The following is a 16,872-nucleotide window of genomic DNA, read 5'->3' on the forward strand; positions in this document are numbered from 1 at the left end:
TTTTCTCAATAAAACCCCCAATGTTTTTTGTCTGTTTGGTTCCACCATATTTCATGAAATATTATTAAAATTGCAAATTAGATTGGTAAATGGAGACACTTCATGATATTTCGTGCAACCAAACACACCCTTAATGAGTCAATTTTCTTGAAAATGCCAAATTTACAAGGTTTTTGTTAGTGTCATTGATTTATTGCATGTTTCATTACAATGTAAAATAAAATAAAATAAAGACTGATATAGAAAGGACAACAAGCAAAATCTACAGGGCCACTCAATGATTGAATCCACAGGTGACCCAATCTGCCTTTTCATGCTAGAATAGAATAGAAGTACATGAGAAATCCTTAATAAGATATGCTAGCTAATGGAAAAATAATAATAATTTTAACCTTGCAATCCACACCTCATAGTCCCCTAATGAATGGCTAAGACAGGGTTACTTTTGGGCCATGCTCAAATGGATGGCTAAGGTCAGTGTGACCTTGGATCAAGCTCATAGTCGTCAGACCCACAAAACCAGTAAAATTTTCTTTACATAGATGCCATGTGGTATGTAATGAAATCAAGGTAAGAAACATGCTCCATTCACTTAAAAATCACAATAAGAAACATCTTCAAGGCAAGAAATAAATCGTAATTCCATATGGATTTTGTGACCTTTTGATGCAAACTGTCATCTGCATTTGTTGAAGGATTCCATCTCCCTGAAAAACTGACCTTTCATATCCACAAAGTGAGAACTGGTAAAAGGGCATATATATGTAAAGAACTGTGAATTGATAATTACAATACAGATTGTTCGAAGCAATGAAATATTCTGTTGCAAAAACAATGGAAACGTCAAGGCAGGGGCAACATTCCCCTTAAAAAGTTTCACCCGACACCTTTCACCTAAGGGTATGTTTGGATAAGTGGTTTCCATTTGGATTCCATGATCGCTGTTGGAATAGGATGACAAAAATGAGGTGCCTGTTTGGATAGCAACCAGAAAGTAGAATCCCCAAATTCGTTAGACAACGGTCAGAGAATAGAAAGTGGATTCCATGATCACCTTATTTCTTGTGCTAGAGAATTCCATTTCCATAGGGATTCCCAGTATCCAAACACACTCTATAAGTGTCAGCCCAATTCATTTCCCTTTGTTCTCACATGGAAGAAACAATTAGATCGAAGATAGAAAATGACACGAATTTTGCCAAATACAAAAGAGAACCTCCACAATTCACAGAAGAAACTGGACAGACTGTGCTCCTAGAATATGACCCTTCTTTACACAATTAATAACATGTATCCAAAAATCAAGCAAAAAAAAACAGTTACAGGATCATTGTCAATAACGGCAACTACGAGGCTCCATTGCAAAAGGGAAAAGCATCAAGGGCCTATTTGGTTTTCCAATTAAATGGTGAATGGCTGTAAATGGGTAATGATTTCTTGTAATTGTGTGGTGACATCACTTACATTTGACTGCAATGATGATTTTGCTACATTGTTTGTTTCACCCAGAAATCATTGTAAAAATGGTAATTTTATAATGTGAAAATGTAATGATTACAATTTCCTTTACATTTCTCATTTTTATGAGCTGTAATTCCATATTAAAAAAACAATTGAAAATGATAATGATGGCTCATTTACTTTGCATTACATAGGAAATTGGAAAACCAAACAGCCCCAAGCTATGAAAATGGAAATATACATACCTTCTAAGAGACCCTATGATTAAAATGTATAGAATGTGTAGCTGCTCACATGGGTACGACAAACCCACAATAGAGAATGTTTATGATCTGCATGTGGCCCACATATGAGTTTTCATCTCAACTTTGTACCTATGGCTTCGAGCATGAATAACGGCACATAGATATTTCATTTTGATTCTCAATATTCAGTGAGATGATGGATCTAGGAAATCTCACCAATTGCAATAACCTTCAACACACCGATGGATGCTCTTTGCAAAGAAGGGTGGGTGAACAGAGAAGGACAAATTAATACCAGTGATGGTTAATCATGTATGGTTATATTAATAAATTGATACAAATAAAGGAAAATGAATGGTGCAATAGAATTCTTTGATTCCATTGTGGCTAGTGGGGCCCAATCTCAAGTGCAACAAAGTGAATAACACCCATCTTGGAATGGCTCAACTTGGCAATATATCTAGACATTCTTGTTCATATCATGCGAGCCAGTTAAATAAAACAGGAAGTGCATGCACCCGTCTAAACATTTCTCGGCCATTATCAGGAGAACTTATAGGTCGACCCAGTAGCCATTTTGCCCCATGTGTGAGAAATGCATCAGTCTTCTAAAACAGGCTTAATTTACTAAGACATTGATCAACATACATAAAAATCACAATGGTGGTACTAGGCAGATGTGGGGCCCACTTGATGTATTCACACTATCCAACCTATATGTGAATGTGATGTATTCACACTATCCAACCCACCTATCAGATTCATCACCTCCGAAAACCCATAGCATCTAAAACTCAGCCCAATCCAAAACTAAGGTTAGCTGCAAAAGACAGAACAAGCTGGGAGGGGGGCACTCAGCCTAGAATTTCTAAAACAGCTCAAATCTTGGCCTGACCCTTTATATGGACAGTTTGAAGGGTCTGAATGTCCTTGATTATATATACACAACTTGGTGGGTCCCCCATGTTATTGAATGGTGGAGATTCCCCATCAATATGCTACCTAATGTGGCCCATGTGAGTTTTGGATAAGGCTGATTTTTCAGCTCTGGATGTTTTATGAGGTGAAGCATCTATGAACGGATTGGATCCCTTGAACACATCTTCCCAGTAGTACTCTAAGCTTAAGGTGGTATAGTTACCACTGATGCGAACCTCAATCTGTGACAGCTCACGTCCCATTAATGGTCCCAGTAATGGCCGTGCCCACCAATGAGTGGATACTGATAAGTAACAAATGAGTAGCAAGACTCTTAGCCACTATAGAATCAGAACATCTTGTGGATTGTCTATTTGCATTGATAGCCGTATCAATCCCTAAATATATTGTAGGTGTTTATTAAAACATCATCTCTGATAATTTTATACGCTTCCTTGACAATCCCTTCTTTTGCAAAAGCATCCATCAATACATTGGAGTTACTGCAGTTGGTGAGAGTTCCCAACCGCCATCTCATCTAAAAACATACAACTCCAGCATTTCCATTCACCTGCATCGCATACATAAAAGCATGTGAGCGGAAAAATCTGGTGAAATCAATTTACAAACTCTTGCAAAATCAGCAAAACTCTAGACTAAATGATTTTTAACATTGAAAATAAACGTTTAGAGTAGAAAATCCAATCCATCCTTTTATATATATATATATATATATATATAAAGGAAAGTGATTGAAATGGAGCTACAATTTGTGATAAAGGGTCGTCTAGTATACAACAATCCCACTCAGCCCATATGAACATAGAAATGTGTGACTACAGACATAACGTGGATCAGATGCAGTTTGAACCAGATGGTACCGACCACCAACATGCATGAATGAATGTATAGAATTATAGTAGAGAGGGAACTCTACCTTCTATGTGAATCACTGTAATTTCCACATAAACAAGGACTACCAACAAAAATATATAAGCCAATCTACACATCCACAACAATGACGCTTAGGAAACGAAATAAAGATAAAAGAGCAAGAGAAGAACATACTACTTTACATGGAAAATCCTCTCAATCAAAGAGGGAAAACCCACGAAGCCACCAGTGAACTCTATTATGCAAGAATGGGATTACAAGCTTTCTTCTCAAACCAACACTTGCTTGAGGATCGCCTTAAGCTTGTTAGTTGAGCTGGTAGAAACGTGTGTGGTGTGAGAGTGATCCAGGGTTCGTCCCCTGGTTGTCTTACCAGTGTAAACCTTACTACCTTGGAAATATCCAAGGCTACCAAAAAAGAACAAAAACACTTGCTTGAGGATCACCTTATCATGCATACAAGAAACCCCCTCTTTCATTCAAGAAAAGAAAACAAGATCTCTCACTTCCTATGAGGAACTCTCTAGCTGGCATTTAGGTTCTATGCCTTCTCTACTCTTCTCTCTACAACATCTCATTCGATCTCTCGTAAAAGTGGGGAAAATAAAGGATATGCAAGAGACATGCACTCACTCCCACACACATGTAGAGACACACATGTGTGAACACTACTCGAGACCAAGGTGTTCCAAAATGGTAACGGCGGTTGTAACAGCCACCACCGTTACCATTATGATATGGGCTGTAATGGCCGTTATGGCCCTTTTTTATTTTTTGAAAAAACTGTTACAAGGCCACCGCGGGGCCGTTACAGGGCCTTTACGGCCTATTTTTTCCGTAATGGCCGTTACAGCCATTTCAACCTGTAATGCGTAGCCATAACTGATTTTGAATACCTTGCTCAAGACACCACTCTACACAATACAGTGGGCCACACACACATGAGGATAGACCACATTTCAAATAAATTCAAAGGTCCCCATTGAACCCTACGTTAGTATCAATTTTTGTCCAGCATGACTGTTGGACCTTGGCCCATCCACAATAGCATTGTGAGATTAATGGTTATAACTGTCCATCCATTTATACATGTTATTCCGATGAGCTCCAACAAAAAAAAAGAAAAAGAGAGAGACTCAAAACAGAAAAAAAGGCAGTGATGTTTGCGTTGGAAGCATAGGATCTAAAAAACACAAGTAGAATTATCACATACAGCAGCTCTATGTAAACCTTCACATACAACCATAATTTTCCACGCGAACATGTCATGTCGGTAGAATATCACAACCATGCTAAAAGTGAGCCACACCATAATGGTCACCTGTTATAAACTTATATCAAGAACAGATCATCTACATGCAAGGTACCACAACTTGTGGTACCATAGAATCATTCCCCCAAATATGCCACTTTGTAGGCCATCGATACCATGAAAATGGTGGGCCCAATAACAAAGATCACCTGGCACAAAATCAACCTGTTCCAATCATCAGGTGAGAAGTGACTGCTGGAGTCAATGGACAGCCACAGTCAGATTCTGCATACAGGTGTGGCCCACCTAGTTGCATCTTCATGGTGATAATCTTATTAAAAAATGAGGCTGATCTGCCCATTTGGTGGGCCACACCCGTAAACTAAGTCATACTATCTCCCTAACAAGTGACTTGTGCAAAATATCCTATCTGTGTCCACTAATTTCTAAGTCGTGTACGAGTGCACCAGCTTGATTTTCATCGCGGGTGATCCTCGGATGCAGATTGCCTTCGACAGCCTGTCACAGGAACTCCCAGCGACAGGAAGCTAGGTGGGGCTCACTTTCATGTTCGTGAGAAATCCATACCATCCATTCGTTTTGCGAGGTCATGTCATCATATGGGCCCAAAAATGAGGCAGATGGGAAACTTCAAGTGGTCCGCACAAAAGGAAAAAGTGGGTAGGGAAATGCCTACCATTCAAAACTTCCTTGGGTCTATGTGATGTTTATATGTCATCTATATCATTCATAACATCATTCCTACTGTGATGAACTGAAAACACAAAAATATTAGCCTGATCCAAAACTTCTATGGCCAGACGAATGTTTCAACAGTGGATGATCCATCCTCACTGTTTCCTGTCGTGCAGCCCACTTGAATTTTCGATCTGCCTCATTCTTTGATCCGTGTCCTAACACATGCGACACATAGAAATGATATATGTAAAAAAGATCACGTACAGCCTCTGTATGTGACTATTTTTAAAATTAAAAAAATAATTTTAAAAAAAATCTAGATCAATGATAATTGTCACATATCTACACAAATCTTTCTTAAACTGACGAATTAGATTCAAACCTCAACATAACACAGGACTGATTCTTCACCAAAAATAAAAATAAAAATCATTTTGTAAGTACAAGAATCAGATCAAAGCAAAAAAGAAACGAAATGAGGAGGAAAATAATAAATACCCTTTGGGAAGAATAAGATCTGAAAAGCAAAGACTCTTTCCTCTTTGAGGACGATGTACAACGCAGTGACCTAAATCCGCATCCTTGTATGCTATATATATATATATATATATATATATATATATATATATATATATATTACGTACACGAACGCGAGTTACGTCTAGCACGAAACTCTGTGAGGCCTACCGCGATATCCGTGTGACATCCACTCCGTTCATTGGTTTCTCCGGCTAATCCACTCCGTTCATCGGTTTCTCCGGCTAATCTAAAAATGAGGAATATTTAAAAGTTAAAACTGATGTGGCAACACCACAGGAAACAGTGGGGTTGAATGCGTACCATTGGAACTTTTTTGAGATCCGAAGCATTAAATCCACGCTGTTCCTTGTGGTGTGGCCCACCTGAGTGTCCGGTCTGTCTCGTTTTAGGGGTCACTTTCTAACATGAGACGGATGGAAGGAGTGGATTTCACACTGAGATTTTTGTGCTACACGGGCTAAGCGGATTGTACCTCACACCAGCTATACAGCTACTATAGGTACGTGTCGTGCGAAGACGAGCAATGACGCTCCCGGATCTCCGAGTTGTACGAACGGTTCAAAGGAGATCAAAGTTACATGGCCCCAGTGTGATGTATTTATTATATCTACCTCGTTTATTTATTTTAGAGATCATTTCAGGGCATTATTTAAAAAAAAAAAAAAAAAGAATCACACCATAAAAATCAATAGAGATTTAACATTAATCATTGAAAACTTTTTCACATAAAATTCGTATCAATCTGGTATTTTTGTTTTTATTTCATCATAGCTGTCTAATAGGTTAGATTGCAAATAAACATCATGGTACGGTGGAAATCAATATCCCTATTGCTTTCTTTAATATGGTTCATTTGAACTATGAATTGACTTCATTTTTTGACTCGAGCCCTAAAACGGTTTGACAAATTGGTGGACAGTTTTCAATATAACACATACATTATAGTGGGACGTAGATTTGCTGCAAAAGCATTTAGAAGGAAGTTTAGGCACTGGAAACCTTGGTGGGCCCACTGTAATGTTTATAAAAATTCACCCCATGTTTTAAGTTCATCTCAATAGTAATCATGATAGTAACATGGATGGCATGTAAACATATGTCGGCGCTGGAGGGAGGTTTTAACTGCAGTAATTTCACTAATCACTTTTCCTTTAGTGCAGCCCACTTGTGTCTTATATCATGTTCATTTTTTGTCGCAGGTCTTAAAATGAGCTCACAAAACAGATGGATAGGATAAATTACGGTGGGCCTCACTAAGGTTTCCACCTTGGGAACTTCACGTCATATCCTAAGCCTTTCCTAAGAAGTTCCTGCACGAGATGTTGGTTGGGGCCCACCGCTGTTCATCTGTTTTGTGAGATTATTTCAGGACATACAACCAAAATCGAAGTGGATCCAAAATTCAAGTGGGCCACACTAGAGGAAACAATGGGGATTTAGTGAGGACCGTTGAAACATTTTTGTAGCTATGAAGTTTTGTATCTTGCTAATTTTTATTTTTATTTTTTTTTGTATTTTCACTTCATCCTAATGTTAATGACGTTGTTAATGGTTTGAATAACATATAAACATCAAGGTGGAGCTAAAGAAGGTTTCAATGGTAGGAATTTCTTTCCCTTATTTTCCCTATCGATGTGACCCACTTGATTTTTGAATCCACTTAATTATTTATCTCATATCCTAAAATGAGTTTGCAAAATAGATAAACGAAGTAGATTTCTCGCAAACATCACGGTGGGCCCAAACTAGCATTCATAGGCAAGAGCTTCCTGCCAAAGGCTTTGTCAGGAAATCCGCCTCCCTGTATTTCTCTTTTTCCAAATTATTTCAGAGCACTATCCAAAAATAAAATAGATAGAATTCTCAGATGGACCATGCTAAAATAGATGCAATTCTCAGTTGGACAATACTATAAGAAAAAATGGAGATTGACCATTAGCGGGCCATGTGTTCTTAGTTTGGATGGATACTAAAAATTACATAAACATGATGATGGGCCATAGAAAGTTTTTAATGATAGGGCACTCAATCACTACTGTTTCGTTCTTCTTCTTTTATGGGCTCATGCAATAAAAGTATATGTAAAATGGCATGGATAAATATATTTTTTTATTATTTTTTTTTTTTAAAACATACATAGTCATGGCCCCCATGGTAAGTGATGCACTATCTTGGGTGAGGCCACGCTGCTGCAACTAATCCGCTCCGTAATTTGCAGTGACGACTGGTCCTTGTTACAATGAGGTCCATCAGATGCATCTCAATCCACCTGAACTAGAAAACCCCTCATCTTCACATTCCATGGTTGAAAATTGTTTCTTTTAGTAAACTTTTCTATTTCACACTTCACGTTTGAACCTTTCAATAATATACTTCAAATTCAAACTCAAAACATAACATTATCCCTGATACCACTTGTTGGGAAATTATGAAAGCAAACCCCGAATTCAAATCAAACATAAATGAAATAAACATAAAAAAGCACCATAAAAAACACATGACTTTTACATTGAAAATCCTTGCGTGAAAAAACTACAACACAAGGTGACAAGCAAATCTACTATGATAAACAAATCACGAGATATGAATGCACTTAAACAGATGAGAATCCCTTGAAAAAAAAACATCTCAAGAACCCTAAATTTCTCTCTAGAACTCCCTAATGATGTCTTTAGAATACCCTGATCCTGATTACAACTATATATGTAGTGTTAAAATCAAAATAGAAAACAAATTGTACAGTTACGCAAAACTGCGTACACCACCGATTTAAGCGTCAATCGATTGACATTGATCGAGTAGTCCTCTATCGATTTAAGTCCCACATGTTCGATCGCTCAAACATACTCAAAAGTATTTAGAGAGTTTTCAAGTATTTTTAATTTTTTTTGATCTATTGATTTAAAAGTTTTATCGATCTAAGACGGTTCAAAACTGTCTAAAGACCAATCTATATAATTTAGGGTAATGTCGATTAATTAATAATCGATCGATCGAGCCCTTGTTACATGTACATATTAAAAACATTTGACAACACATCTCACTTGAGTTTTGAATCGGCTTCATTTTTTAGCTAACATGGGCCGACGAAATGTATAAACAAAGTAGATTTCTAGTAAACATACAGTGGACTTGCATAGGTATCATCATTGGCTCTGGCAGGAAATGTTGTATTTTAAATTATTTCAAAATAATTATTGTTTCGAAATATCTGTTGGGACGGGTCGTGGCCATAGGTGCGCACATGCCCTACGGATGTGTCCATATCGGTCTAAAAGGTTGCATCTTTTCATATTTTGTTTTCAAAAATTTGTATCTTTTTAAGCTTAAGGGTCACACCAATTGAGTTTTAACCTAATAGTCATAACCTTTTTTCAAAGGGTGTCTATATACCCTTAAAGGGTGTTTTCACAAAGTCTATAAATAGATTTTGTTCTCATCCGTTTTAAATTAGTAAGAAAAAGTTTGTTTTACGTTAAAAATATGATTTAAGTTTTTTCTAGTTCGGGTTAAGATCACAAGTGGTTCAATCTCGTGTATAGTGAGTGCACCGCCGGAACCGGTTCATAATCGTTATATCCTGGAGGTCGATTGCTCTGGAAACCTGTTTCACTTGGAATGCTGTTCAAGGAGAGCAAAATCAATTTCAAGCCGAGTGACTCACGTCACGCCTTAACCTCTATAAATCGATAAGTTTTCTCCTATTCTCAATTTAAAAATTATTTTGTTTAAATAATTTTCCAAACTCCATATCTCAACAGGAAATCCCTCCATAACTAGTACACTTGTCTGTGACCCTGCCACATGAAGTTTTTGTGGTCCGGAGATATGTGGGGCTCATAGAGATGTCTGTGTCCATCACTTTTGCAAGACAACAATAGGACATAGTTTAAAAAATTACTTAGGTGGACCACACCACATGAAACAGTGAAAATGGAAACATCCACGGCTGAAAACCTTCCGTGAGCATACCATGATGTTTATGTGCCACCTAATCCTATAAATAGTGGGCACAATATCACCGTGATACAAAACTTATATGACCCCACAAGGTTTCTAACAAGGAGTTGTGTAGTATAGCATAAGGCATTGAATTTGCATTAATTTTTTGGACTCCTTTAATATCGTGATCTCCGTAAATGGATGAGAGTGGATTTATCACAACTAATTCTCTGGGCCCACATAACTTCCAACCACCCAAGCGAATAGTGGACCGAGTAAATCTGTACAATCAACTCCGTTGGGCCTACCTTGAATATATTTGGCTTATCGACACCTTACATCCAATTTTTTCAGCTCTTTTTATGAGTTGAGTCCAAAATTCAAGTATACCCCGTATTCAAGTGGACCACGCCACAGGAAATAGTAGGGATAATGACATTTATTTGTCAGCCAACCCACAATCCAACCTGTTCATAATGACACACAAACATGGATGAAGGGAAAGCACGAATATCAGTTTGATCCACGTCTTTTGTGGCTCATGAGAAGATTTCAATGGTTGGTGTTCAATTCACGTTGCTTCTTTTAGTGTGGTCCACTTGAGTTTTAAATATGCTTTAATCTTGTACTCATGTTGTTAAAATAAGTAGTAAAATGGATAGAAAACATGGATAAAACATTAAAACTATGGTAAATTACGGCGTAACGCAACTCCAGCCACGAGAACTTACTTTAACTGGGATGTGGATTGGCTGGTGTACCTCACACCAGCTATATAGCAAAGGTATTGACGTCAACAAGTTCTGTGGGTCAAATTATGAGGTATGTGTTATATCTAAACCGTTAATCTATTTTGCGAGCTCATATTAAGGCAGATCTAAAGATCAAGTGGACCATACTACAAAAAGTGGCGGGGGATTGAATGTCTACCATTGAAACTCTTTTAGGGGTAACGGAAATTTCAAATCGATATGAAATTTTTTTTTCCTCTTTTAGGTATTTTTGACCTTATGAATAGATTGGATGGAAAATAAAAGTTATGGCGGGCCCTACTAATTTTTTAACAGTGAAAATTATCCCCTGCTATTTTAGGTGTGGTCCATTTGAGCTTTGGACATGATTTAATTTTTGGGTAATAATTTAAAATGATCTAAAAAAAATGGATGAACGGTGTGGATATAATAAATACATCATTGCGGGGCCATGTAACTTTAATCTCCTTTGAACCGTTCGTACAACTAGGAGCTCGATGAGCGTCAGCGGTCGTCTTCGCACGACACACGTATCTACACCAGCCAATCCGCTTCCCTGCGAGTGGTGGGGTCCACCTGAAATTTTTATCTGTGTCATGTTTGGGACTCCACAATATAGTTACAAAACATATGGACGGCGTGGATATACAGTACATACATCGAAGTGGGTCCTACAGTCAGGGTCGCACCCACATCAATGGTTACGGGGTGGCAGACGCACTCCACAGGACCACAACAACTACCATCCCCTCTTCTCTTCTCTCATCAGGAGTCGTTTGGCACCCTCAAAATCTTCGATTTCGTAAAATGTCCTCGAGAAGAGCTGCCGCTGCCGCTGCTCAAAAGCGTAAAACTCTCTCCTCTCCAGCTTCTGTTGAAATTACCATTTCTGCCCTTGATTCTAAAATCATAGAGAACAAGATCCCGACTCCAACCCAATTCAACCATTTGGTGAATGATCTATTCAATTCGATTCGAGCCGGTGCTTTTGTGAGGTTAGAGGATGCAGTGGGCCTCTTCAATCGTATGGTCCGCACGCAGCCGCTGCCTTCAATCCGGACCTTTAATCGCCTGTTAACTACTATTGCTAAAATGAAACACTATTCGACCGTGATTTCTTTGCATCGGGAGATGAATTGGTTAGGGATCCCATCTGATATCTATACATGGAGCATTCTTCTCAATTGTTCTTGCCGCTTGAACGGGATCGGTTCTGGTTTCGCTGTTCTCAGCAACATCCTGAAACGTGGCCATGAGCCGAATGTCGTGACTCTGAACACTTTTATTAAGGGGTTTTGCATGGAAGGGCGGATTGGGGAAGCGAGTAGTTTCTTTCTGAAGACGGTAGAAATGGGATATCCTTATAATGTGGTGTCGTTCGGGATACTAATCGACGGTCTTTGCAAGTCAGGGAACACCGGAATGGCTATTGGGTTGCTTCGGCAAATGGAGATGGGTGTGGGTAAATGTAGTCCTGACCTTCCGGTTTATAACTCAATCATCGATAGCCTAGGCAAAGATGGGCTCACAAGGGAGGCGCTTAACCTCTTCTCAGAAATGGTCGGTAAGGGGATTCTGCTGAATGTTGTCACTTACAGTTCTTTAATTCATGGACTATGCAATTTAGGCCAGTGGAAAGAAGCAATGAGTCTGTTTGAGGAAATGTCGAATCGAGGAGTCTCACCCAATGTGACAACCTTCAGCATACTGGTGAATGCTCTTTGCAATGAAGGAATGGTTAAAGAAGCCCATGGATTACTAGAATGGATGACCCAGAGAGGTGTGGAGCCTGATGTAATCACATATAGTGCATTGATGAATGGCTACTGTTTTACTGGCCAAATGGATGCTGCTTTAAAGATATTTGATTACATGGTGTGTAAAGGGCATAAGCCTAGTGTTGCGACTTATTCCATGTTAATCAACGGCTATTTCAAGAATCAGATGGTAGACGAGGCTATGCAACTTTTTCGAGAAATGCCTTGCAAGGGATTGAAGCCCGATGTTGTTACTTATAACACTCTTATAGGTAGGCTGTACCAGGTATGGAGAATTGTGGCTGCACAAGAGCTCTTCAATGAGATGCAAGCTCATGGACAATGTCCGGATCTCATCACATACACCATTTTGATGGATGGGCTGTGTAAAAGTGATCGTCCTGTCGAGGCAATGAAACTACTTAATGAGATGCAAATTAGAGGAATTCAACCAAATAATAAAGTTATTGATGTCCTTATCAATGGGATGTGCAAAGCTAGGGAACTCAAATATGCGAAGGAGCTTTTCAGTTGGGCCTTTGCCAAGGGCTTGGGGAATAATGTTAGGACATATAACGCGTTAATCAATGGGCTCTGTAAAGAAGGGCTTTTGGAGGAAGCTAATGGATTGTTCTTGCAAATGGAAGAGAAGGGTTCCCAACCAGACAGTGTCACCTTCAATGCTTTAATTAGGGGCTTTCTACAGAAGAATGAAACCCTCAAGGCAATGCAACTTCTCGGGGAAATGGCTAAAAGGCATTTTTCTGTGGATGCATCCACCGCAACTATGTTAGTGGGCTTGTTCGCAGAGGACGAAAAAGGTCAAGAATACTTGGGAATGCTTCAAAATTTGTGCCCTATGGAGAAGGTGAGGTGATTTGGTGAACATTGATTCAACATCGACTCTCTCTCTCTCTCTCTCTCTCTCTCTCTCTCTCCATAACGGCCCATACCATAATTTTAACAATAGTATTTGTTATGACCATTGTTACCGTTAGGGATTACCTTGCTTGTAAGAGGTTGATACACATTCAAATCCTCCCATGTTCCTTTGAGTTTCTTGTAATATTCACCTAGCGATTTATCTCCTTGTTGGAAAGTAAAAAACCTTTTCAAATAATTGGTGTGGATTGAGTGATGTTTTTATTTTTATGAATCCATCTCTCATGGATAGAGATGTACACGAGTCGAGCTAGCTCTGTCAGCTCGCTTGACTCGACTCGGAAAAGCTCGACTCACCTCGGCTAGAAATTGGATTCGGACCGAGTTGAGTTGGTTTTTGGAGCTCGAAAAAATTTCAAGTTGAGTTCGAGCTTGGCAGAGCTCGACTTAACTCGGATCGAACCTCAACTCGAATAAACTCGGATCGATTCAGCTCGATGACTCAGTTATTTTGATATTGATGTTGCTCGCCGAGTGTTTGATGAAATGACTCAACAAAGTGTTGTTCGGGTGCATACATTCTCTGTGAGATTAGCTGGTGGCGAGGAAGGAATGGATACGAAACAAATCACTAAAAAAAAAAAAAAAAACTTTACATTATTAGATTGCCCTCATATCTTGATTTTGTTGTTGCTCGCCGAGTGTTTGATGAAATACTTGTAAAGTGCTGTTACGTTTTACATTATGTGTGAATTTGAAAATACACCCTATGTGTTTAAGAAAATGTCGCACAGGCTCGAACTAGCTTGCACTATTGACCAAATCGAGCCGAGCTGGCCAGTCAGGCTCAAGAACCGAGCCGAGCCGAGTTTGAGCTGGGGTTAGCTACTGGCGGAACTGAGCCGAGCTGAGCTGTGCCAAGCTCAACTCGGTTTGACTCATGTACAACTCTACTCATGGAGAATTCTAAACCTTATTTGCCATATCTAGAAACATCTCTAACAACATTTCCATACTATTCTACAAGCACGTCACAATCTGAGCATTGTCCTAAATCCATTCATCATCTTTACTTCTTTTCATCCCATTTCTCCTATTGTTCCCCTTGGCTGTTAAGACTTGTATAGATTTAGAATACTGGCCGTTTAACTTGATAGTGGATATCCTCAAAAAGTTAGATGGATTTATGAACCTGATTTTTGCGTAGCCTTCATCTCCATTACAAATGGAGGCAATAAAAACCAGAAGAAATGGATGTACAATGCTTATGGAAGTAAGGGCTAATGCTTCTAGAAACTTGAATGCTTCAGCCACACAATCCAACTCAATGCATACACAATACAGGATGCACCAATCAGCCCATACACCTTAACCAAATACTAGAAAGAACTACGATCACATACACATCACCAACACCATTCACACATAGGCCATTGAAGAGGCAAGTGCACTAGAAATAACTCAAAGTTTCTTAAAAAGCTATGAACACAAGAGAACATGAAAGAAAGGAAGAGAAGGTTTTTGATAGGTAAGGGAAAAGAAAGTGATTAGAACTTGATCGATTACCGCTCTAATACCATCTAGTTTGATGTAAGAGAGAAGAGAAAGTGGAAAAGAGAGGAGAGAAAGAAAGGAGAAGGAAGAGAGAGTTAGTGTTGGACACCCCCCACCCTCTTGCTTATATTTACTCAAATCATAAAACAATGTTTGGATCCAAATTTGGGACCTCCCTTTGGAATTTTGGATAAACAAAGTGTTCACGGAAATCGAGGCTTGTATTGAATTGGTAGTGGAGATTGATCTACTGTTCGAATATTGTGAGAAAATTCGTTTTGCTAAGATCTAAATAAGGAAGAAAAAGCTACAAATGGTGCCGAAAAACATTCGAATTAGAGTCGAAAATGATAACATTTTTGTAAACTTGCAGAAGGAATCTCAGGAGTTTGTTATAGGTGTAGAGGAAGATAGCTCGAGCTCGTCATTGATGGCGAATAAGGATGTTGAAGATGATGGAATGATAAATCATTGTGCTGTAAGTCCCTCATTGATGGGCAGAAAGGTAGAGGGAATAAAAGAGAAGAGGTGTTGATGCGTGGCAGTAATTAGGGTTGTACACGAACCGAGTTAGCTCGGTTAGCTCGTTCGACTCGACTCGAAAAAGCTCAATTCGAAAATGAGTTTGACCCGAGTCGAGCTGATTTTTTAGCTCGAAAAAATTTCGAACCGAGTTCAAGCTTGCCCGAGCTCGACTCGACTCGGATCGAACCCCAACTCAAATCAAACTAAGATCGAACCAGTTAGATGACTCGGTTACTTTAATATTGATGTTGCTCACCATGTTTATGATGAAATGACTCAATAAAGTGTCGGCTGGTGGCAAGGAAGGTATGTATATGAAACACATACCATTTTTTTCTTGATTTTGATGTTGCCTACAAGGTGTTTGATGAAATACCTGTAAACAGCTGTTGTTGTTTTACATACAGTAAGAAATTGAAAGTGCACTCCATGTGTTTGTGAAAATGCCGCACAGGCTCGAACTGGCCCGAGCTGCTGACCAAATTGGGCCGAGTTAGCTAGTCAGGCTTGAGGACTGAGCCGAGTCAAGTTCGAGCTGGGGTCAGCTAGTGGCCGAGCCGAGTTGTGCCAAGCTCGACTCGGTTCGACTTGTGTACACCTCTAGTAGTAATGATACCAACGTCAGTCACGGCCGAAGCTTTCAACGGGTGTGGGTCTCTTTTTTGGGGGGGGGAGGGGTTGATGCTTTAAATGAGAGGTCGAGCAGTAAGCTTACTTTTATTGTTTTAATGAAGGAGAAGAGAATGGTGACATCATAGAAAAAAAAAAAAAAAAGAAGCCCTTTCAGCATAGTGAAGTTTCAAAAGGAACTTTTAATGTGGGCCTCTCATCACATGTGGAAGGTGTCTTGCGAGTGGTTCTGTTAACACAACTTGGAGCCACACGCGTGGTTTGCTTCACATAGATGGGGGAAAGTTTAAGTGATGGCACGTGCTTGAAATTAATATATAACGATATGGTGGTTTTTCTCTTTCTATTCTATTTCGACTTCAGATTGCTAAGAGAAAGAGAATATCATTAGGAGCAATCGAACGTTTCCATCTCGAAATTATTGGAGGATTAGATAGAGTTTGGAGAGTGCAATGGGGTCTACATTGAGCAGCAGTCAGTTAAAAGTTTCGATCAAGCGATGATGATTCGTAAAGGTATAGTGTCATCAGTGTCAGATCTACAGAGGCAAGAGGAAGATGAAGAGGCATTGACAGAGAGTTTCGCAAGGGTTGATCTAACAGTTTCTCATGAGGTGAAGAAGAAAGAGAGGAACTCAACAAAGAGAAGGGCAAGCGTAGTTTCTCTATCAAGATAATAAGTTAGAACGTGTATCATCTGGGGTCTCCATAAAAGAGGGTACAAATTAGGTATAATTATAAACAATACAAGGCTCAGATAGTAGCTTCCAGGCAAGGTATTTTGTATAGGTAATGGTGGCTGTAATGGTCACCACCATTACC

At 39.1% G+C, this 16,872-nt stretch overlaps 1 protein-coding gene and 1 long non-coding RNA gene across 2 annotated transcripts; one reads left to right on the forward strand and one right to left on the reverse strand.

Annotated features, from left to right (window-relative positions):
- Positions 1-324: 324 nt before the first annotated feature.
- Positions 325-6,021, reverse strand: LOC131249228 (uncharacterized). Its single transcript, XR_009172745.1, has 2 exons — positions 5,468-6,021; positions 325-3,195 (listed from the first exon to the last, which is right to left on the reverse strand). It is a non-coding gene; the product is annotated as an uncharacterized LOC131249228 (long non-coding RNA).
- A 5,489-nt stretch (positions 6,022-11,510) lies between these two features.
- LOC131249776 (pentatricopeptide repeat-containing protein At1g63130, mitochondrial-like) lies at positions 11,511-16,727 on the forward strand. Its single transcript, XM_058250539.1, has 3 exons — positions 11,511-13,328; positions 15,270-15,374; positions 16,485-16,727. Exons 1-3 carry the CDS (start codon positions 11,511-11,513, stop codon positions 16,725-16,727), a joined length of 2,166 nt encoding a protein of 721 aa, XP_058106522.1.
- Positions 16,728-16,872: the final 145 nt, after the last annotated feature.

This window comes from Magnolia sinica, chromosome 6 (assembly GCF_029962835.1).
Source record: "Magnolia sinica isolate HGM2019 chromosome 6, MsV1, whole genome shotgun sequence".
Lineage (NCBI taxonomy): Eukaryota > Viridiplantae > Streptophyta > Magnoliopsida > Magnoliales > Magnoliaceae > Magnolia > Magnolia sinica.